The sequence below is a fragment of the Chiroxiphia lanceolata genome, chromosome 7, assembly GCF_009829145.1.
Source record: "Chiroxiphia lanceolata isolate bChiLan1 chromosome 7, bChiLan1.pri, whole genome shotgun sequence".
Taxonomy (NCBI): domain Eukaryota; kingdom Metazoa; phylum Chordata; class Aves; order Passeriformes; family Pipridae; genus Chiroxiphia; species Chiroxiphia lanceolata.
Window position 1 is genome coordinate 20,965,062 of NC_045643.1, and position 25,271 is coordinate 20,990,332.

The 25,271-nt window shown below is 35.5% G+C and overlaps 1 protein-coding gene across 1 annotated transcript in view; it reads left to right on the forward strand.

The window, feature by feature from the left end:
• Positions 1–25,271, forward strand: part of LOC116789617 (sodium channel protein type 3 subunit alpha-like) — a 73,761-nt gene that overhangs the window by 8,456 nt on the left and 40,034 nt on the right. The window contains 13 exon segments of the mRNA XM_032693630.1: positions 90–343; positions 922–1,172; positions 6,682–6,998; positions 10,669–10,787; positions 11,664–11,753; positions 13,343–13,471; positions 13,975–14,066; positions 15,098–15,370; positions 15,664–15,727; positions 16,627–16,768; positions 16,915–17,121; positions 19,998–20,297; positions 23,448–23,795. Coding sequence (XP_032549521.1) covers positions 6,732–6,998; positions 10,669–10,787; positions 11,664–11,753; positions 13,343–13,471; positions 13,975–14,066; positions 15,098–15,370; positions 15,664–15,727; positions 16,627–16,768; positions 16,915–17,121; positions 19,998–20,297; positions 23,448–23,795 — 2,031 coding nt within the window. The 5' untranslated portion in view covers positions 90–343; positions 922–1,172; positions 6,682–6,731.

The following is a 25,271-nucleotide window of genomic DNA, read 5'->3' on the forward strand; positions in this document are numbered from 1 at the left end:
TAGAAAGCTTTCGCTTTTTGTTTTTCCACCTTCTGTGTTCTCTTTGACCTGATCTATGTCTACTCAGATTTTCTTTATATTATCTACAGAGTTTCTACAGTGGCTGCTCATTCTCAATATATTTGGATAAAAGTATTACTGAGGGCTGCTTTGGCGGGAGCAGAGACCTAAAAGAGAGGAATGTCTTCTTCTTTTCTTCTCTAGGAGTAAAAGCAAAATAACAACAATATAAAAAGTACAAAAAAAGCCAGAAATACATCTAGATGAGATATCCAAATGAGAATAAATGTCTCAAAGACAGCTCATCTCAATCTGAATGGCTGAAGACTAAAATTTGTAAGATGTAAGTAGACTATTTAATTAACTAGATACTCAGATTATTAAAGACCGAGGAAGCCACAACCAGCCTTTGATCAGCTCTTGCAATGATGCAATCTTTAAATTTAGGAACCTGAAGATACTGTCTTTTTCTGCTGACATGGAAGAAAAAAATTTTATGCAAAGAAAAACAGTCAAACCAACAATCTCTAAGAAAAATAACTTGAAGAAGTGTCTGTATTTTCATGCAAATACAGGGTTAATTAACTTCTATTCCTGGTTAAAGACAGTAAATCCAGTGGGGAGTAATGATACACTGTGCAGTTCCCCAAGTGCCAGATGGAAGCACTCCTGTTAGACAGGGCACACAATTATCTTTATCCCATGTCTACTAAAGACTCCACTAGTCATGCAGTAATGTCAACAAGACTAATTTTCCTCTTTTAGTTAAAGCATGCAGGTAAAAGATTAAATGGAATTTAAAAGGAATTTTTGAAACTCATATCACCTACAGAATATTCTTAAAGGTACTTTTGGTCTGTATTAGGTTTTGTGGAATAATCTATTTTGAATCCTGCTTTTCCTACCTCTCTGTGCTCTTAGGTTGGAAAAATATGTCTATGTGAATATGTAACTTATCTCTGTCTACTGCAATTAACTTTGAGAAGCTTTGGACACAGGAGCAAAGAATGAGAGAGTCTTAATGAAACTTCAGTCTTGAAGAAGCTTCAGCTCCCAAGGAGAAACCTTTCTTGCCAATTCCATTTTCTGCTAGAAATGCAGCCTTTTTTTTCACATTAGCACAAGATACATGGGCTAAAATCTGAGATTTGGCATTTCTTAGAAAAATAAAGGTAAGACTTATCTTTTCTTCTCAGCCGGAAATAATGTTTCACTTCGTAAGATGGCCTTTTGATATAGCACTGCATTCCTTCACTAAAATACCAGTGGGAAAATGAAATGAACCCCGTTAATGAGGTCTAGACATAAAAATTTGTGTTACTTATGTTGTAGCTATTTTTCATTATAATGTAAGGATCTTTAGCACTGGAAGGTATTTGCAAAATGTTAATTAAGTACTGTATTCCAACTCAGTTAATGGGCTAAGAAAGAGGCCCTCTTCTTCCTCTTAAATTACACATGGTTTTCATTTCTCCTTCAGATTTCTACAATATTTCAAGTATTGACACTTGATCTCTTTTCACACCTTCTCAGAGGCAACTTATGGTATTGAAGAAAATATAAGGCAGGCCTCCATTTAAAGAATTCCTAGAGGTTTGAGTGAATTTTTACAAATAAATGGGTCAGATGATTTATTTTGGGAGTTCTGCAACTTGCAGGTACATAACTGAGGAATCTAGATTCGTGCCTTTACATAACCTATCAGTTTTTACTCCCATTTACTACGTACAGTTGGCCTTGGTGGAGGAATCATAATCCATTATTTGTCACTCCTAGGCAGGAGGAGAGAATAAATAAGAACAAATTAATTCAAAAGCAAATGTTGCAGTGAGATAGAGGAAAGAAAAGAGATGGCTGTGGGATGGCAATGGGCATAAACAGGCAAATAAGCAGGGGGAATGGCTATCCATAGCAAGGTCTGCTGAGAGTGAGCCGTGTCCAACATTTTCCCAAGATGCAGCTTCTGGATCTTTCAGATAGTTCTGAAATTGCTTTCCAGTCTCTAATCTAATCTGTTTTGGGTGTTTTCCCATCTGCCTAGTCTTTCACCACTCAGACTGAACCTCATATAATATGTTCTACCAGATTTCCAAACTCTTACAGTGTTTTCTTTTGTTGAGGTTGGGGTTCTTAAGGTTTAGTTAATGTGCTTTCATACTTAATTGCAAGGCATTACTGAGGATATTAAATAAAATAGCATGTAATATCCCCAAAGCACCTGAAGTATTTACTGCATTTGCTGTTCTTTGGTCAGGTTTCAGCCAGTGTGAACTACCAGTACTTATCACTACCCCACTCTAAAAAATTTTAAAGCAAGTTTTTATTAAGGAATATTGTTTCTGGGACATACCATTATTAGTTGATTTCATATTCTCACAACAAGTTACTGTTTTTATCTTTGTGAGTTATTAATTTTATTAATACATACCTGGTGGTGATTTCATTACTTTTATTTTGAATAGTTATGTAACACTAATGCCTATAGGCTACTGAGGCTGACTGTACAAATACAGACAAAAATTATAGTCATTGCTACAGATAAATTATAGTCTAAAGAAAATGACACAATGGATGAATGGTAAATGTTGAATTGAATGGAAAAAAGGAAAATAAATCCTGTGTGTTAGTCAGTGAGGACCTGTAAACACAAACTATCATAGTTTAAATTAGTAGATTACAGTTTAAAGAAGGGGCAGGTTCTGACCAGGTGCTAAATGCTAGAGGCTGTTCTCAGCTTTAAGGAAGTCATGCCTTTCCTTGAAATACCTACTTTTGTGAAGCCAACTTGCATGGATTCCTTGCCTTAGGATCCACGGATAGATTTGACTGGATGTCTCTTTAGATATCTCAAATAAATCTGCCTTGCATTGCGTTTACCACTGTGAACCACCGTGAACTACAGCCGTGACATTTTGGGTCTCTTGTTTTCTTTTCAAAATTCTGTTTCTTACTCAAATATTTTTAAAGAAGTAAAAAATAGGGTGGATATGCCAGGAAAAACATGATATATGCCAGCTATGAAAGGACAGTGATCTATAACTTAAATATTTCAAAGCACTTTAGCAGATAAAGGGATTGATTTTCCTTCATGAAATTAGTCTCTGCCAAGTCTAAATGCCAAGAGAAATGTCAATAAAAATATTTCATTTTAGATCTTGTCCACAACAAACTAATATTTGCTCATCCTTTTGTTTTTAGAACAAATTGAAGGCAGCATTTCCTGATTTGTAATTTGATCAGAGGGTAGTAACTTAAACATGTAACTTATCTTCACTTCCAGAAAACCAATATCTGAATTTTGCAGAGCAACTTCCCAAATACTAAGAGACGGAGTTAAGACTTACCTCTTTAGGCTGTCCCTACGCTCCCTCTGTACCCCTTTCCTCCTGAGGACAGTGATAGTTTAAGTTGAGGTAATTTTCTGATGATATCAGCACCCAGCAGCTACACTTTTTAGTTCTAACCTGCAAAAAGTAATCCCCAGCTGATGCTGAGGTGGTGCCAATAGCCCTGTTGTTTCTGTCTCTCCTACCATGGGAACCCCACCTGTTTTATTTGGACAAATAGCTTTATTTCAATGTAAGACAGCTAGTCTTATTAACACTAGTGATTTAGAGGGGAGTTTTTAATCCAGGGTTTAGCATCTGGGAGGCTATTGCAGCGCTTGGCACAGAGGAAGATATTAGTCCCAAATTACAGCTTCTCAAATAAAAGATTAGCATAAGAAAACTATGATAGTTGGTCATGTTACAGATTCCATTTGCTATTATTTGCACTTATTCCAACCCTAACCAATGGTTTCAGTTTTAATGGGATCAAAATCTCAGTAGTCAGCTTTTTCAAGGTTTTAGCAGGGAAATAATTCTCATGCCAGTTCTCCAAAGGGGGGAAAAAAACCCCCCACTTCACGGTTTGCTATTTCTCCATGTTGAAAATTTTGAAAGGTGTGTGTGGACTGTTTCATGAAAAGTGCAAATAACCTGTTAGATAACCCGATGATTTTAATAAATAATCCTAGTATCTACCTGCTACTTACACTGATACTTTCACTTTTACCATTTGCCCTATTTAAAAAAACCACAAAAATAGATACCTTCAGGCCACTACTTCTGGCTTTTTTGGAGACACAGAAAAATTAATATGACATTGTTAGCACAGATATTTTACTTACTTTCTGACTCATCTTCTGTGTAAACGTTGAGAAGATAATTATATTTTTTAAAAGTTTAACAAGTTATCCATAGACATAATATAATTAGCTGAAATATGTGTAAAATTAAGAACATATGGATACTGTTTATTACTCAATCTTATTATTTAAAGGAAGCGACTGAAGGAAAACTGGAGAAGGATTTATGAAATGCAATGCTCAGTTACAGCTAAATGGATTTATTTGGCAAAAGCGTGTCTTTAATAAATTGGAACCTTATTTTTCTAATGAAATTTATTGAATTATAGACCATTATACATATGGTACCTAGGCCCAAATTGTATTTCAAATGCTTGAAACTCTTTGCTGAGCAGCATAGGTTACTGAGAGGCCTGCACCACACATATTTTTGAGACTATTTCTTTAAAGATTGTTTTTTAATGAAAGTTATTCTGAATTCTGCCTAGTATCATTCATGTCCTGGCAGTCTAGTTTCCAGATAAGAAACAATTTTAAAACCAGTGAAGGAAGGAGAGGGAAGCTATCACTAACAAATTAGTGGTTCATCATTCAAGGATTGTGAAGGGCTTGTTCAGGGCTCAGTACGGGGAACAGAACAACTTTTGTTTCATTGTTCCATTAAATTAATGCATGTATAGCAACACTAATCAAATACTATTTCTGTGTTGTTCTATTAAGCTTCGCCATCTGAACAAAAATGCTTGGGGCACATTTAGTATAGGAAAACCCTTCTTCTCTAAGAGCAGCAGCCAGGAAAGATATAACTGTACTAGAGAGTAGAGGAGGCAGGTCTCAAGTAATGTTTCCAACTTGTCAGGAAAACTTTTTTAAAGCACCTTTGTTTGCCTGTCTGAGAAATACAGTGAAACCCCAAGGCTGTTAATACTTTCCTATGTTACTTTTCGGCCTCTTTGTGGACTTCTAGCAATACAAATGCATTTATTTCAAGTGAGGGCACTCCATTGTGTTGTAGCATTCATACCTGTAACTGTTAACGCATTAAAAGCAACCTAAACTAATGCACTAAACTATAAAGACAAGACAGACCCATTGATGACTCTTTTTGGATGCACTTTCTAAGACTAGTTTCATAGAAAAGGCACCTAGCTTGAGAAGTTGAATCACAGACCTGTAAAGTGTGGAATAAAGCAATGAATTATTCAGAAAGACCAAAGGGAAACTTTTAATATCTTCTTAGTTTATTAATCCTGCATGGGCAAAAGTAATAATCAAAGGACTGTGGACTGTATCCAGAGAGTTCTTTTAATTCTGAAATAAAGGGCAATTTTGAGTTTAGGATTCTTATAATTGGGATTTACATTAATTTTTTTTTTTAAAAAAGGGATCAGCAAAGGCTTACATCTTGTACAAAGTAAAAATTAGTAGCAGAAGTTTCAGCGTAGAAAGCTGTGATAAGGTTGCCTGCTGGCTTTCCAGTTTATTTTTCCATTTATACTGCATCTGTACCTCCAGCCACTCCAGGATCTCTCATTATGCACATTACATTAACTCATAGTTCTTCAGGATATTCCTTGAGAGAAGCTTTCTTCATGTCTACAGTACAGCTGTGCTGTACAGTGCATCAGTTTAAATAACTGGTCCTCCTGCAGAAGGACATGGAAGAGACAAAATAACACTACTTTCAGCTGATGCACTGCAGGGCTTCATATAGAGACCTGCTGTACAGTGGAGAGTTCAGTGCAGAGAGCAGGAAAAAGCATCATCATCCAGCACTGGCACTAAAGACATTCACAGGGAACCAGAGTCTTAGATTTCAAACTACTTTCAGTCTGAAATAATACTGTAACACTTGCCTTGCAAAAAATCAGAAGCAGTATTTTTTTCCACATAGTCTTGATTGTACATCCTGTTTCCTTTTACTTAAAAGGCCTGTGGTTTTGATTCACAGCTCACAGACAGTAAATAAATGCAACCTAACCTTTGGTATCCAATATTATTAGCCTTCACCACAGTTAACTGTCAGTAGGAAAGAATTATGCTTGTTCCTCCCATAATTCAGTTGCTGTCATTTAAACAGCACTAGTTGTGCAAAACTTTCTTTTTAATTTAATTTGTGTTTGCATTTGTAAAGTTTTATTACTTATACTTGAAAAAATATGGGAAGATAAAATCTAAGTAGTAAAATATAGGTTTACAGTTTTCAAGAGTACCTCACAGAACATGTGTTTACACTTGATGTTACAAAATAAACCCCAAACCATACTGTTAAAACGCTCATATCAGCAGTTTGCTTTAACTGAGAGAGTTCAAGGACAGAGGCAAAACTGTGTTTGTGGGCAGAAATAGTGCTTTTTCTGAATCAGCAGGAGAAAGCCAAAAAATAATTTATAAAATATATAAATGAATTCTGAGCAGTTGTTTTTAACTTTTGTTCAACCTTGAAATATGCTGCTTCTATTTACGCCTGGAAAGAGTTTCTGACCAAATGTTGGCTTTTTTTTGTATTGGTACAATTTAGTTTGACTAAATTATTTAATTTTCTTTTATAGGTCATTCTTATGCAAGAAGCTAAAAGTAATTAAATTTGCAGGATGAAAACATGGCACAGGCACTGCTGGCACCACCTGGACCTGAAAGCTTCCGCTATTTTACTAGAGATTCTCTCGCAGCTATTGAAAAGCGTTGTGCAGAAGAAAAAGCTAAAAAGCCCAAGCAAGAACATACAGACGATGATGATGAAAATGGTCCAAAACCAAACAGTGACTTGGAGGCAGGAAAGACACTGCCATTTATTTACGGTGACATACCTCCAGGAATGGTATCTGAACCTTTGGAAGACCTGGACCCATATTATATCAATAAAAAAGTGAGTGAATAATGTTTTGCACAGAATAGAATTTAATTTTTTACACTAGGAAAGTTTAGTCACAAAATATGATAGTTAGAGCTATCAATCCTCTTAATATACAGAAACATCCTTTCATTTAACCAAACTGATTTATGCTCTTTAGTGCTGTGACTGCTTCAATTCCATTGACTTGTAATTTACTTCATTGTAAGGAAGATGTAACTTCCATGATCTTGCCTGAACTTGAGAATGTGAGTGAATTTTCCTGATTTCAATATAGCAGTAAGACTGGATAAGACACAAGAGATGTTCTGAGCATGGTTTTGCAATGGACATAGTTGTAGATAGCCAGGTAGCATCCATACAAGTTAGTGAAATAAAGGACTGTAACCATATTCTTTGTTTCTGCTATAGCAATATAACATATGTAAACATATATATGTATGTATGAAATATATCTATCTCTATATATGTAGCATATAGAGACTCTGTGTAAATCTTGGCTCATATGAAACTACCACAATGAAAACTATTGTTTGAGGTGCTTGACATTGCTGTGGTAGATCTCTAGTGGACAGCTGTCAATTACAAGTCTGTGGCAGACACCATGGAAAAGCTGGGTTTTGAGTAAAGAATCGAAAAAAGACATTTCTGGTGTTCTAAAGAGTTTTTTTACATAAAGAGCAGAGTGAAGAGTTACATGTTGTGAGATAAATGCAATGTTTCTGAGTTACATATGTAAGGCTGTAACACAACTGGACCATTAGTAGCATAGTTTTGCTCCATGAAGAATGTAAACTCCTAAAACAGGTGCATTTTCCCTTAAAATTTCCACAGTCATACAGATTCTTACTTTTCACATGATCTGCAAGCCAGTGACTTGGATATAGAAAGGGTAGTTCAAACAGCTCCATTAAAGTAAAAGGTTTGACTTTTTAAAAGACAGGATGTGCAGTAGAATGTGTGTCTTTTGGTCTTGTAGCAATGATCCATTCAGTCTGGAAACAGACTACCATTATTTGACTTAAGAGAAAGACAGGGAACAAACAAGTACATCTCCATAACTAGGATTAGTTTGTAGACCATTTTGAACTCCTCCAGGGTCTGAAATTGTCCAGCCTGGGAATAGTTAAAAGTACCTTATGTCCTGCAGTGATTAGTGAAAGGTACGTATGACAGGAAGAGCAGGTTTTCCTCTATATTCTTGTTTATTTCTGTGTGCTCTTTTAGCAGTATCAAGATGTTCTCTCAGTTCCTGATAGACCTGCAAAGTGTAGTGGGTAAGGAGAGTGAAGGAAGATCAGGATGTGGATAACACCCCTAAATTAAAAAATGCAGAAGGATAAATCCTTGGGATTATCTTTTTCTGTCTCGCTGAAACAGAAATGGACACAGTTGCTCTGATGATGGCTAGAAGCATTCCAGGCTACCATCAAGATAAGAAACTTGACATTGAGCAACTATAAAACAATCAAGACATAAAATATTTTAAAGTCTAAAGAAACTTACTTTGTTTGTTAGGAAAAAAATCATGCACATAATACTCTCAGTTTTGTGGCTAAATTTGTGGTTGCCTTTGGTTTGCAAAACTGGTTTAAAAATTATGGATTCGGAAACAGGAAAAAAAAGCAGAAAATAAATTAGAATCTGTATGTAACTGTGTAACCTAACAGTTGCCGAAGTTAAATAAACTGTGCTGTAGATAGCACAAATATTAACATTATTATGGAAATGTAAAGAAATCAAAGTTCAGAGAAGAAGCATTGCCAAGGGTTATTTTAATGTTTATGGTTTAGGTTATATCAACAGTTCCATGCAAATTATTATTTACAATATAATTGTCCGCACTAAGTTTCTGGACTAACTGCAAAAAAACCCCAAACAAAGCAAAAAACCCCCAAACAAACAAAACCAAACCAAAACAAAAAACCCAAACCAAAAACAGCAGAACAAACAAACAAACAAACGAAAATGGGAATAAAGTTGCATAAATAAGTTCAGGGATAAAGTTATCTGAACAAGCCTTCCGCAAGCGAAAAATCAGAAAACAGAAGTACTGAAGCATAGTTTCTAACCTCCATTTATCAGAAAAAGTAGTATGATTTTTTGGAGCAAAAGTGTAAAAACTCAGGCTACTCATGGACTTCTTAGTCTATGAGAGCAATTAGTAATATAATCTTTTGTCACAGCTGACATTTGTCTTTATATTACGTACCAGTCTAATTGTGCTTAACAGAAAACAAATCTTAAATGGTGGGCTAGAATTAGTCATCCCTCCCCCCATGTAGAGCAGAAACTACTCTTAATCATTGACTCGTCAGTGCAGAGAAAATCATACGTGGATTGTAGTCTGTCTTCAGGCTCTGCTGGAGCAGTGACCTTGGGACAGGCAACATCTTTCTAGCATTTCCAGCTGGGTGAAGGACTGTAGGGCAGAGAGAAATGCCAATGAGTATGTGTCCATTCATTGCCACCCTCAGCATTTCCTTGATGTTATTCTGCGAACAAGCACCAGCAACACTCCTTTACCTATTTTCTTTCCCACCGTGGAGAGGTTTGCTTGCCCTGCCAGAGATGACAGACCAGATAGGCAGTAAAGGCCGTGGAGAGGGCAGCATTTTTCTGATCACAGCCAGCTTTTTACAGAGAACGGAAATCAACATGGAGAACAGTGATACTGTATAGCTCTGCTGAGAGTGTAACAAAGACTCTATTATGTTAACACAAAGCAGAGCCATTACCATCGACAAAGAGCAAAAGGAATGAAGAATAGTTATGTCCTGAAGAAATTTCAAGCAGCACCAGAGCTGCAAGTAAACCTCATTCACGCACAAATACACTTAGGCAATGACTGCCAACAGGAACAGAATAAAATGAACACAAACCACAACTTTATCAGGTCAAACTTTAAAAGACAATAACTAGCTAAATTTGCTGCTCACATATAGGGGAAATGAGAGCATATTGTTAGAATCAAACCCAGCAATTTTTTGAAAAAAAGTTTTGTTATCATAGGTTGCCAAATTCTGGTGTATGTTTGTCTCAGACTGCTCAGAACTATGCCAGCTGGTAATTTATTAATCCTTTTTATTTTTTTCACAGATATATTTTTAGAATATAAGTGTAATTGATATTGGTAGTATTTAAAATATAAAATGAAAGCAAGATTATTTTAAAGTTATAGTTGATTGTGTAGTAACAGGTATTTCTCCTTGTTGCCATATATATGTGTATATAATTCTGTCAAGGATTTGTTCCAAAAACAAACTGGCATTTAGAATTGCCCTTTTGATATTTTGGTTTTGTTTGTGTTTCCTTACAAGGTAGAATGTATTTGATTAATTTGAAACTCACTTTAATCAAAGACTTCGTTAGAAATAAAACAGAAATATTTTAGTGATAAAATGCTGCATTTTGCTATTATTTATAAACTGTCATTGTTTTTTATAGTTCCCACCAATTTTAATATCATCAGAATGCAGTCTGCATGCTGGGAAACTTTGCAAATTGGAGAATTGGCTGTGGAAGACTTAATTAACTGTATTTATAGAAATCAGTTATTTTCCTACCACAGGTAGACAGTAGAATGGAACTTGTACCTCTCAGGTGGAGAATGGAAATTTTACTAGGAAGTAAAGATATTTATGTAGTCGAGACTGTATTTTAATTTTATATTTCTTTTTTACAGACTTTCATAGTATTGAATAAGGGAAAAGCAATTTTCCGATTCAGCGCCACATCTGCCTTGTATATTTTAACTCCTTTTAATCCTATCAGAAAAATTGCTATCAAGATTTTGGTACATTCATATCCTTTTTTCCTAATGTTGATTTAAGATTTGCCATTTAAAACTATTTAATGACTGAAATAATGCTTTTCATGTGGATGTACAAATTGTGTCCATGGGGGTGTACTATGCTAAATAAATATAAGCTGTTCACACTTAAAAAAGGAGCAATATTACACATGAATTACAGTATGATCTTCATTCTTGCCAAGAGAATTCTCTACTGAACCACCTAAAGCTGTCAGAGTTTAAATATCAGGCTTTATATCTAAGAGGAGACCTGATGCCATACTAAGCCCTGCAGCTTAAGGGCAAATTAGTAACAAACCATTGCACTTGAACATATCTAAGGTCACACTTTTACGAAGACCAGTAGTACTATTCATGAACTAGACTCACTTAGCAAGGACAAAAGAGCATGTGTAAAGAGCTGCTTTTTCAGCATTGTATTTTCAGCATTGGGGTAGGTGTCCTATAAAAAATTCAGGATAAAGAACAGTATTTTCAAATACATTTCAATCACATCCAAAGGAAAACTTGGGCTTAAACAACCAACCTCTGACTAAAGATCTTTTAGAATGATCCCCTTGTCTTCAATGAGTAATTACATTTCGGTAGTCATATCATATTTTATGGACTTAAGGATGTTTTTAGGTTTCATTTAAAACCTAAACCTGCTATAATTACAAAAGTAATGCATTGTTTTACAGAAGTGCACCGTAACATGCCAGATGGAATACCATTTAAAATAGATAAAATTATAAGCAAAACTTTATTTTCAGATGTTAATTACAATGTTATTTGTATACATTTCTGTACACCTAGTAATTTTACTTTATATCAGTGTTATAAAACTGTTATGCTTTTTTGACTTACGTGCCTTGACTATAACCTACATTATTCAGCATGCTTATCATGTGCACTATTTTGACCAATTGTGTATTTATGACCATGAGTAACCCTCCAGACTGGACAAAGAATGTAGAGTAAGTTAAACATTTTTACTTATTTTTTTTCATCTTTGTTTTTGTGTGACTCCAAACAAGAGGCATTTATGAAAAGTTACATGACAGAATGGGCTTGTCCAGAGTCGTGAAGAATCAGATTCCATGAGATCATCAATATCTTTCTGGTTTCCTCATGAAAAACTTAAAGGGTTTAAGAGTAACACCTTGTTCTTTAAAATTATGTCTGAGGAGTATCTGAACTTCTACTGTGAAATATGAACAGAAGCTCTTGTCCTTGGATATTCTGAGCTGTAAATCCGGAAAGGAACTCCAGAACTACAAATGTGCATATAAAATCATTGCATGCCATTGGTGAGGCCAGTCATATTTTGCTTGGGTATCCATGATCTTATCACAGTGGGACATTTATTGTGGCTCACTGGTGAACTCATAAGTGTCTGATATAGCAAGCACACACAACCCCCCCCCACAACAAACTCAAACGGCTGAGGAAAGGGCCTTATCTATGAAGGAGAAACAAAGAGCTGATGGAAGTAAGGAAAAAACAAACTATCTCTTTTTCTTGTTCATGGTTATAAATGCATGTTATAAATACAGATAGGTGTTTTCCTCTGAAATATTGTAGAATCATAGAATCATAGAAGGGTTTTGGTTGGAAGGGACCTTGAAGATCATCCAGTTCCAAACCCCTGCTGTGGGCAGGGACACCTTCCACAGGGCCAGGTTGCTCAAAGCCCTTATGTTTTTATTTTAAACAATACTACTCATGAAAAACGTGGTTCTGACCACTTGTTTCTTTCATTCCCTCCTGTTCTCAAATAGCCATTATTGATTTTTATTTATTTATTTCACTGCATTAATGAGCCTTAATCTGAATGCTGTGTTTAGAAAACACTACTATTAACCCATTCCCAGTATGCTCAGCAGTGACTATGGCTTGTTAAGAGTTGCTGAGAGTCTGAAAAGAGAGCAGTACAGTCTGTAAGTAGGTAGAGTTGTTTTATTCTGAAGGTCCACACATATCCATGTGGGGCTCAGGAAGTGCCTGCATTATGCTGGTTATAACTGACTGTTCTGTGTTGTTAAATGAATGGTTGTTCCCACACAGGTAAACTGGTAATCATGCTCCACGTATTCAAGAATAACAGTCTGAGCATGCTTTCTTATATTTAATGATTATTTATGAAATAAACATGTAATATAGACATGAGTATAGTTATTATCCAGAACTGATTTTGACAAAACTCTGATTTTGACACCAAAAAAATTCTTCATTTTTTGTAACACTTAGACATCTACTTGATTTATGAATGCAAGCAAAGAGGCAACCCTGTGAGTGCCAGAGAATGTACATATAAATATCAAATCCTGAAATGTATCTATAAATACTAGAGTCTGAAATTATTTTCAAGCATGTGAACTGAGATTAAATCAACCTTTTAGAAAATGAGTAGCAAATATATCATATTCTACAATGTTTGGGGCAAGTGAAGTTAACGATTTACTCCTTTCACTTCTAAATACTTTTCTTGTAAGTCATCTTTGCTAAAGAATGGCACTGTCTATAAGTATGCAAAATCCATTATTCCTGCTTTGATGATTTTCAGGTACACTTTCACTGGAATTTATACCTTTGAATCACTTATCAAAATTCTTGCAAGGGGCTTCTGCTTAGAAGGTTTTACTTTTCTACGAGACCCATGGAACTGGCTTGACTTCAGTGTCATTTTAATGGCGTAAGTGGTTCAAGAACTTTTTAAGCTTTTAGGGCATGAAATTAGTGGTAAATATTATTCTAATAAATGTATATATTTAAACACTTAATTTCTGCAACCTGTGAAGTTTAGACATTGTATCACACATTTTAGTATGCACAAATCAAAGTAAAATATGGCAGGAGCTGACACACAGTGTCAGCCACTAGTGTAATTACTAGAGGGACACTAATTTCATGTCCTACATTTTTCTGCTCACCAGAAATGAAGCCATCCCTTTGACTTCATGTCACCATCCCATTACAAGCTAGTTAGTTTAATTAGCTGTTCTAATACAAATCAGTGAGTTTTACTTCAATGACATTTAAGAAAAATTGAGGGAAATAATTATTAAAGTGAGATGTACTGAAGAGACAGGTAAATTTTGAAGTATGATTGCTAGCATTGCCACAGAGGTTTTGAAGACCCACATAATTAGTATAAGCTCTGCCTCAATTCTGAATAACTGTGATTTAATCCTACAGGTATGTAACAGAATTTGTAAACCTAGGCAATGTTTCAGCTCTTCGAACTTTCAGAGTATTGAGAGCTTTGAAAACTATTTCTGTAATTCCAGGTAAGAAGAAGTTGGTGTAAGGTGTTAGGCCCCTCGTATCTCCAACTGTTATTTGTGTGCTGTCATTGTGTTTGTGTGTGAACTCCCCTATTACAGATATGTGACAGAGTTTGTGGACCTGGGCAATGTCTCAGCGTTGAGAACATTCAGAGTTCTCCGAGCTTTGAAAACAATATCAGTCATTCCAGGTGAGAGCGAGGTTAAACACCGAGGCTGACTTTCGTTCCATTGAAGTCGAATTCACTTCCTTTGAGCATAAGTCTTGCTGTTTGCTGCTCATGTTGCCAACAAAAAAGAAAAAAACAAAAGGCATGGATCATAAACCTAGATTATGATTCTTTGCCTTTTCAGCATTAGCTTCTTTTATTTTGCAAAATCAGCCTTTGAGTTTAACAGATGCTTGCATGAAACATAAAATATGAGGCCTATGGGTTATTTTGCTTTGTTTTTCTGCATTTTATTATGAAAACTTGCCTCTACATTACAAAAGCTTTAGTGCTCTGGCTTTCTTGGTTTTGAATTTTTCCTTTATTTTGCCACTTAAAATTGTCATTAGTCTTACAGAAAATGAAGTAACAACAAGAAAAGCTACCAAAAAGGAAATAAATGATGCACAGGAAAATTTATCAAATGCAAATGAGTTTTTCCTCAAAGTTACTTGTAATTCTGTTTCATGCTATCTTCATACTGTTGTGAAGTCATGTTTAATATCAACTAGAAATTGAATTATTGGCAGAATATTAAATGCAGGGGAAAATTAAGAAATGTAATCAAATCTATAATAGGAAAGCATGATTGATAAAATTTCCTGCTTGAGAATAACATTATATATTTGGTTTATTGGAATATATGTATGTTGCCTATTCATAAAAAGGAATCTTTTTCTTTCATTCATCTTCACAAGCTCTGAGGCTGCTCATGAAGCTTTACTTTTTGAAAAGTAAAAGATTTAAGTGTCTGCATGCCATCTTAATTATATGGGAAGGGCAAAGATACTCTTTGATAATTTTATGGATCTTTTTTCTTTGCAGGCCTGAAGACTATTGTGGGAGCCCTAATTCAGTCTGTGAAGAAGCTCTCGGACGTGATGATCCTGACTGTGTTTTGTCTGAGTGTATTTGCACTGATAGGGCTGCAGCTGTTCATGGGCAACTTGAGGAATAAATGCCTGCAGTGGCCTCCAGACAATTCTACTTTTGAAATAAGCATTATTTCCTACTTTAACAGCACAATGAATGAAAATGGTACATTTGTTAATATGACAGTGAGCACATTTAACTGGAAGGATTACATAGAGGACGAAAGTAAGAATATCTGATATAACTTTTTAATACATTTGTGGCTAAAATATGTAACTATTTTTGATCAAAGAACATTCTGTAGTTTATATTTCTGCCTTATGTAGAATTGCTTACAGTCATTGGCTGACAGAGATGAAATACGTACAATAAAATGTACAATAGCCAGAGAGGTTTCTAAACAAGCTACAAAGTAATCAGCAGCTAGACACTTTAACACAATTTATTTTTATTTTACTTTGTAGCAATCTCAGATTTATTTGATTTATTCATATATATTTCTAATGCTTTCTACACAGCTCATTTTTACATTTTGGAAGGACAAAGAGATGCCCTACTTTGTGGTAATAGCTCTGATGCAGGGTAAGACCCTTTCAAAAATTCTCTGTTATCCTCTGTAGAAAAAACAATAACACAAAACCTAGTTGCAACTCCATATTTAGCAGGGTTATAGAACTTATGGAGTTTTGCTGCTAAGCAAGAATTTCTTGCTTAAGTCAAAATATTTTACTCTCTGTCTAAACAAAATACTAATTAACAGCCTTTTTTCCTGCTTAATTGGAAAATGATGTTGATGTAAATGATAAAATTTGAACTCTTGTAAAGTCTGTTTTGGTGATTTTCTGATTGAAAAAAGTAGGAGGAAAGCAAAAGTTAGAACTAAGAAAGAGAGCCTGCAAAATATTAAGAAAGCACAACAGTGACTTCACAGTTAAAGACTGAATCTTTTTCTTCAAGCTGAATTCTTCCATTACTGGCAAATTCTGCCATTCACATGTGCCCACTTATGACCTTAGAATTGTCAGCTGAACTTGGATATCTGGCTGGCAACAGTGAAGAGGCTTACTAAAAATGTATATATCAGCATATATATATATCTATATATATCAGATAGGGAGATCCCTAATACTACAATTGGATTTAGCTAATAGTATTGTTTAATCTGCCTGTAACCTTAGCAACCTTTTAGCAATTATTTCTGCTCAGAATTGATTCATTTGGAATAAAGATTCTATTTGCAAAACGTGACTGAGGAGAAGTTTAATATTTAGATAATTTCTACCAGTGAGTGGATGGAAAGGGTATCTTTCATTTACGCTGTTATTAGTTAGTTTCTTAGGACTTTTTCTTCTGAATGAATTTAATTGTAATTTATGGATTTCCTGTGGAAAAATAATGCATATTGTTCCAACAGATAATAAATATGTTCTAGAGGGGAATAAAAGTTATGACTAATTACCTCCTGTTTGGTTTTCATGTAGGCAATGCCCAGAAGGGTATATATGTGTGAAAGCTGGCAGAAACCCCAATTATGGCTACACAAGTTTTGACACCTTCAGTTGGGCTTTTTTGTCATTGTTTCGGCTAATGACTCAGGACTTCTGGGAAAATCTGTATCAGCTGGTAAGAAATTGTTATGACATAAAAAGTAAACTGTTGGTGACATCCAAAATTTTATAAATAGGCTTATTTTTACATGAGCTGAAAGCATAACACTGTTACAGTAACAAAGATAAGTGGTGGAATAACATATGCTTTCCACTTCCTAGACACTGCGTGCTGCTGGGAAGACATACATGATATTTTTTGTTCTGGTGATTTTTCTGGGCTCTTTCTATCTGATCAACTTGATCCTGGCTGTGGTTGCCATGGCCTATGAAGAACAGAATCAAGCAACCATGGAAGAAGCAGAGCAGAAAGAAGCAGAATTTCAGCAGATGCTGGAGCAGCTGAAGAAGCAACAAGAAGAAGCTCAGGTAGTGATGGAAATTGTACTTTCTGAACAGCCTTGTTCTTAAGGCAAGGATAAAAATCTTTTATGAATTAGAACATGTATGAAATGTGCAGTGAATTACGGAAAAAAAGAAAGGTCTTGTTTACCATGCAAGTTATAAATGTGAAAATGGCCAAATTAAAACAGGAACTAAGCAAATAGCAAAAAAAGCAAGCTAATGGTACAGAGAAGAATGATACTTTCTTCACCAAAAAACTGGAAAAGTAAAATATTTGTGATAAGAGCCTTCTAGAAACCTGACTATAAGTAGTGATAATTCATGATGCTTTTATTTTACAGATCTTATGAACAACATGAAAAAAGTCTAGTGATGTTACTTCTTGTTTATATCTGAGTGAGAATTGCCAGGCTTGCTGTACTTAGTAGTTCTTCACAAATATTCATCAACTAGAGAGAAGGATTGTAATCAGTGTTCTTTTAGGTTTCTGTCCAGGAAGGCACTTAAACATATCCGTAACTGACACTGAAGTAAATCAGGGGTTTATATAGTCTTAGAACAGACAAGCAATATTCATAACCATACAAGCAATATTTTTAACAGAGGTATTACTTCATAATTCTTTTAAAGTAATCTTTGTTTTCTTTGAATAGGGAAGAAAATTATTTAAAGTTTTATGAGAAAAAGACATTTTAGTAGATACTTTAGTGAAAGGCTTTCTTATCCAAAAGTAAAATGTATTCAGGAGTTCAGCTTTGTGAGTTGGCCACCTGTCTAATTTCTGGACTGACTTTCCATTGCTTTTCAAATGGCATTTAGTAATTTTCAACAGGACAGTGTTTATAAAATGCAAGCAAATTAGAATCTTCTATGAAACTATATTTTTGGTACTATTTTACAGCTACTTTCACTAAGTTCAAATGACTCTATAAAGTGATAATAAAAAGAGAAATTCTCCATCTTTTTCTTGAAAAGAAATCTTTATGTATGACCTGTGAAATCTAATTAGCCAATCTTTATTTCAGTTATTAAATCTTATCACTTTCAAATCACCAAAGAAAAAGCAGAGTCCTGTAAAATTTAAATTTTAAAATATTAAATGTCAGCAAAGAGTATGTTGTTGGGTTTTTCTTAAATCTGTTATTTTAATCCATTAAAGGCACTAAATCAGATTATATCAAAAGATATCAGGAGGCTCATCTAAATGTTTGTATGTTTGAGAACTGGGACAGATGAAACTGATTCAGAATTAGGAAGAACAGAATATGAAACAGAGACTATAAGGCAGGTTGAATAAATACTCTGGAAAGTCACATTTTTTAAAATGAATGACCAATAAATTCATTATAAGTAAAGTATTATTACAGTCAGGATCTTTTTTGTTTGTGAAAATATTAGCAGAAAGTAGCCATTACAAGTGAAAGTACATTACAGTGATCAACAGATCACTGAGCTGTTGAATGAGAAATGAATTTGGGACCCGTCTCTTCACCCCCCTGGACACTGAACCTATTCATCCACAAAATTGAGTCATCACAGTGATCTTTGGATTGCTCCACTTGTTTGACCTTTGCTGTTACTATTATGAAGTAGATGGGTGATGACTCAGCATCTGCTGCCTTTGTTTCTGTTAGTCTTTGAAGGATGATATTGTGTGAACCAGTATGACAAAACTTGGAGTATCACTTTTTTAATTTATAAACACTTCAGAATCCTTTTAATGCTCCTTTTAGCAGAAAAAGTCTGTATCAAGTCAACTTGTATAGCATGGGCTGTATATTGTGGCAAAGAAAGACATTAATTCATACTATGAGCTTTCAAACTACCCTTTCCCACTGTCGAGAGGTATGTCATCATTCCAGAAATACTTGGCATTGAATATAATATGTTTTGCTGGATAATTACTAGTTATCTTTGTTATATAACCCTAGTCTCTTGCCATTTATCAAACCACCATTTTTTGTAAGCTCACAGCAATCTATTACCTTCCCAAACGTATTTTCCACTGCAGAATTTCATTGAATCTCCCACAGTTCTTTCTAGGAACACCACTGAACATACTCTCAATTCTTCCTTTTTTGATGACTAAATGAACCTGTTTCCCTAATGAAGCAAACCAAGTAGGCTGAGCACTGTAGCTAAAGATACTGGTCCTGAGTTTTGGGATGACTCTTTGCTCCAGTAAATAATCCTACTCTTTTCCATCAGAGAAAAAATCTCAGTGTTTTCTTATCTCTGGCTGCAGCACCGACAATAAATGTACCTTTGCATATCTATAACAAAGACATAGAGCACTGATACCGTGGGAAATGTGGGAGGAAGGCAGGGCTTGAAGATTTGTCTGGAGAGTGTGGCTGTTCCCAGTGAAGGTAGAGGGAAAGAAAGGGGAGTGTCCTTGCTATAAAGACAGTGAAGAAAGGCTGGATTCAACTACTTGTAGGCTGTACTTGGATTATGATACATTAACTGATGTAGTGAATGCTAGGCATTAGTTTTCTCTGTAAGAACTCAGAAGGCATTAACTGAGTTAGTGCATGCTATAGGGGTTTTCTCAAGACCAAATGGAATAGCAGTTCTGAAATAGATGAAAAAGCACTGTGTTTATACTTTTCTGGTTACTTTTATTTTAGACCAGTGTCTTGTGCAACAATTCTTTAATGAATAGTGTGGCTATTGTTCTGCTGAAGTTGGTGCTTCAAGTAGCTGATGCTGCTAACAATGAGGAGCTTTACAACTCAGTATTTTATCTTCAGTTTAATTTGTTTGGATTTGGATACTTACATAATCAAGAGTGTACAAAGAACATTATTATCACAGTGATAATAAAAAAAGTTGATAAAAGACTATAAAATTATTCTTTTTTTTTTTACCTGCTAATACCTTGCTTTGTAACCTGACAGACAACAGCAGCAGTAGCAGCGGCATCAGTTGCATCAAGAGATTTCAGTGGTGTAGGGGGATTAGGAGAACTCTTGGAAAGCTCTTCAGAAGCATCAAAGTTGAGCTCAAAGAGTGCTAAAGAAAGAAGAAACAGAAGGAAGAAAAGAAGACAGAGAGAAATGTCTGAAGCAGAGGACAAAGGAGATAGCGATAAATTCCCCAAGTCCGAGTCAGAAGACAGTATCAGAAGAAAAAGTTTCCGCTTCTCCACAGAAGGAAGTCAACTGACATATGAAAAAAGGCTCACATCTCCTCATCAGGTACAGCACCCTCATTTTCATGGACTTTACAGCAGCTTTATATGTTGAAAGTTATGTAACTGGTGAGTGAAGGGAAAAAACCAGTGGTACTACCATTCCCAGTGTTACAGTTTGAGATGGTTTGACCCATTCTATTAGCACAGGTATAAAAAGAATGTACCAAGAACAATTGTAAACTCAATTAACACATTTCTGAAAATGTATTTCTGAAGATGTATCTCATAGACTGGAGAAAGTATCAAAGACTCTTTGATTAGTATTCATATATTTGCATTAATCAACCATAGGTTCTCTGTTCTGCATCCATTTCAAAAGTATATAGATATGTGGGCTTTTTAGCAGCCTACATCATCAAAATACCCTGCATAGGAAATCCCACATAACCATTAGTTTCTATTATTTTCCTTAATTAGCTTCTTTAACAGATAGATAATGAGAGAAGTAGTGCTAGTACTCCACAATAAAGATGAACTACATAAGGATTGTTTGGGCTTGTATTTATAAGAATTTAGTCAAACCATTCTTTACCATTAGAAATTCATTATACATTATGGAGAATCATTGCAATTGTAGAAAAAAAGTAGTTTATGAAGGACCTCTGGAAATCCTTTAGTCCAAACTTCAAAGCTCTACTCCCATAAATCAAAGGACCTCTTCTATCACTTAAGGATACTTCCTCTGTACTTGGAACTGGTGAGGCTGCACCTTTTGTGTTCACTTCTGGGCCCCTCTCTTCAAGGCAGACATGGAAGTGCTGGAATGTGTCTAGAGAAAGGCAGTGGAGCTGGTGAAGGTCTAGAGAGTGAATCATATGGGGAGTGGCTGAGGGAGGTAGGGTTGTTTACCCTGGAGAAAAGGAAGCTCAGGGGAGACCTCATCACTCTCCACAACTCCCTGAAAGGAGGTTGTAGCTGGGTGGGGGTCAGCCTCTTCTCCCAGGCAACCAGCAATGGGACAAGAGGACACAGCTTCAAGCTGGGCCAGGGGAGATTCAGGTGGGACATCAGGAGGAATTTCTTCATAGAAAGGATTGTTAGATATTGGAATGGATTGCCCAGGAAGATGGTGGAGGTGTTCAAGAAATGACTGGATGTGGCACTTAGTACCATGGTCTAGTTGATAAGGTGGTGATTGGTCAAAGGTTGGACTTGATGATCTTGGAGGTCTTTTCCAACCTAAATGATTTTGTGATTCTGAGATACCTTTGCTTATTTCAAGGCTGCACACAGTTATGGCATTTGTAGAAAAAGTCACTCAAAATGCATCTCTTTAAAATGATAATGTGTGGTCTGAGATGACATTGACCTACCTGTATCACCCGTGTTGAGGATAATTTATTAATTAAAGACTCTCTTGATGATTGTTTCTGCAGTTGTAACAATGCTTTGGGGCAAAAGTTGCCAACATAAAACTAAAACTGAGGTGCCACAAGAATGAAAGAATTGCAAACAGTAGAATTAGTAAAGGAAGAGCTCATTTGTCTTGTTAGCTATGCAGTATCTCACTGGTGAGACAGGGTCCAGAGCATGAAACAATGAGGCAGAATGGTAAGACGAGATAATCTGCTGAGTTGGCCCCTGTGAGAGTTTTTGTCCTTTGACACAATATTCCACTTCCAAATGAATGATGCAGCCTGCCAGAAAAGTCAAGCCTTCCTTTCAGACCTTACTTTCCAAGAGCATGTAGATACATATATTTCTGCCTCTACATGTGTTAAAATTATAGCCATTTCAGCTTATATCTTTTGTCTAAATGCAGCAGAGACTTGCAGAGCAGGCATCACTCCTCAGGCAAATCCCTGAGGGGGCTGATGCAATTAGCTGTGCTCAGAACATGGTAACACATACTGGAAAGATTGGCCTGCAAATAAAATCTAGCAGCCATGGGAACATTCTCTAAAAGAATAAGGGTATCACTGGTAGTGGGCATATGATTTTTTGAGGGACTGTAGGTCGGCCAGATAAGTTTACAAAGAAATGTAAAAAGGGTGTAGTAATTCGTTCACTGCTTTGTCAAAATTCAATGTCATACTCTGTAGAAGCTAGAGCTTTTTTTTGGATAAAATTATCCTTCAGTATAAGCAAAACAGCACTTTTTCTCCAGCCAAGTTTACATAAGTGGGTTAGCAAAACCATTTGGCTGATATTCTTCAAGTAACTCAGCCTGGGGCTGACAGCCAGCATAGAAAATTTCATCCCTAAATATTAAAATTTGGTATAGCTGTAAGAGCAGAAAAAAATATATCTCATAATGGTAAACACCTGTCAGCCCTTATAACAGACAGCACTACTAGTTCAGCACACATATTATGTGTGAATTTATACATCTCACTATGCATATACAGAGATACATATGGATTGATATATCTATATATTCGATGTTTGGTTTTCACAGTATTAACAGAGGTTTATATACTTCAGGGCCATTTTCACTTTCACTTTAATTATCCTGGGATAAAATCCACTGCTATTATGTATGAGCATTTTCCACCTGCAAAACTAGTGAAAAATTGAGAATCATCTCAAACCAGGTTTTTGATGTACCAAGATGTGAAAATTTGTACAAATGCAGAATTGAAGAAAGCTGAATACAAGGTTTCTTTTCTCCACAATTAGTACTCATTTTATTTATTCATGAAGGCTGTTAATAAAATATGTAGTAAGGGAGAAGAACTGCTGTTCCCACACTATTGAGCCTATTGTGAAGAGGTCAGTCAAGTTCTTTACATCAGTTTAGACTAAATTTAATGCCAAACTGAAGACCACTTCAATGATGAGTGAGCGTTATTATTTGTTATCCCTAGGAATCCAGGGAGTAAAAAACAAATATCTGCAAATCCTTAATAGTGCTGTTGAAAACTGTCTCCAGCACAGTCGTGGGTCCATACCAGTTCAGTGCACCTTCTTCACTCAAAACTGTTCAACCTTACTTATATCTTCTGTACAACTTTTCCTCAGTCCTGCTATATTATGGTAAATGCCCCTCTACTTCAGGTCCCCTGATGAGCACATTCACCTAATGGACACACTTATGCTATGGAAAAAAATTTACTATCCTTCCTCCAGCACTGTAACTATTCTTTGAAAAGCCAAGAACTTACAACTTCAGTTCTAATGCTGTTTTGTTTGGTTTGTTTTAAATCTTTTACAGTCTTTGTTAAGCATTCGTGGTTCTCTGTTCTCACCAAGGCGCAACAGCAAAACAAGCATTTTCAGTTTCAGAGGTCATGCAAAGGATGTAGGATCAGAAAATGACTTTGCTGATGATGAGCACAGCACTCTTGAAGACAATGAGAGCAGAAGAGATTCTCTCTTTGTTCCAAATCGACATGGAGAACGGCGCAACAGTAACGTTAGTCAGGCAAGTGTGTCATCTAGAATGATACCAGCCCTTCCAGTAAATGGGAAGATGCACAGCACTGTGGATTGCAATGGAGTAGTTTCCTTGGTTGGAGGACCTTCAACTTTAACTTCACCCACTGGTCAGCTCATACCAGAGGTAATTATAAGTAAACCAGTAATTATTACAGTTTGGTTCAGGCACAGAATTTTGTCTTACTCCTTATCTCTGCATTCCTTATAATTTCTTAGAGCAATGTGAAATAATTTGGAATAGTTTCTAAATAACAGAACATAAAGGAAAATAAGTCCTCAACCTCCTATTTCTGAGCCTCAGTAAAGTAGTATATTCTCCTTGCTTTCAGCAAGAGATCTACACATAGAAAGAAAAAAAACCAAATTTGACAATTTGTATAAAGTTTCACTTCAACAAAGGTAGAGATTCTATATATAACTAAGGCTATGGATTGGAAATATGTACAGGAAAACATCTGTAAAATTAAGCAGAATGCAGTTACTACTGTCATGATAGTTAATAGAAATACTCCTTACTGAGTTTATCTTGAGGAATTTTTTCTCATAACTTTCATGTGAAAAATACATAAATTCCTATGTACCTTTGCAATTACATTACATTGCAGTCTCAGTTTCAGACTTCTGTAAACTAAGATGCTCTTTCAAACTTTCAAAAAGACAAGCCTTTTCATATATAGTATTTTACTATGGATTTCAGTATGGTATTTTGATGTCTATAATAGCTTGTTATCTAAGCTGCAAAATATTTGCATTATAAATAAGTATTGAGTTTTCAGTACTTCTATTACACATTTATCTTTTTTTTTTTTCTGTCTTGATATAGACCTTTATACTAGAAATTCCATCAGATTACCTCAGCGATTATGCATATATAGTTCTGTTTCAGAAATACATTCACTTGAAATCAGCCATTCAACTCAGGAGTCTTCTCTAAAGAAGTAGTACTAGTGAATGCTCAAAGATGATTTTTCACCTTCACACTAAGATAACTTTAAAATCCCTTATGAGTTCTGCAAGTTTTTTTGTCCTTTTCATGAATGGGGACAGAATAATGTTAAAAAGAGTAAGTGATTTCTCTGAATCACAGAATCAGTGGTAAAGCAAGAACCAAGATTTAGGAGCTTTTTAATCCCACTCCTATGCTTAGATCCCTAGGTAACAGTCCAGGAGAAAAGCAAAGCAACTGTAAGGACACCTACATGATGCAGAGTAGTGACACGTTAGTCACACTTAAATCAGAGTTGAGCGTTATTGCTTTGAAAAGATAATTAGAAGCCATACAAAACAAAGGGGACTTGCAAATTCATTGCAAGAACTTATCACAAACTCTGTATGAGCATTGTGGTGGGTGAGAATTAGGTAGAAGAAATATTAAATAAGATGCGGGGTTTTTCTTCTATAAAATTTTCCAACCACACTTATCAGGTTAGGAATACATTAAATGGTATTGTAGATATACTTAATTCCTAAAATTATATTCATGTTTCTTGTATCCAGGTTATTTTCTTAAATAAAAGTTCACTTTTCTCTGTACTCACACTTTCATTATTTAACATGACTAGCTGTGGGAAATTAAGGTGTCAGGTTTCAACTTTGAGCA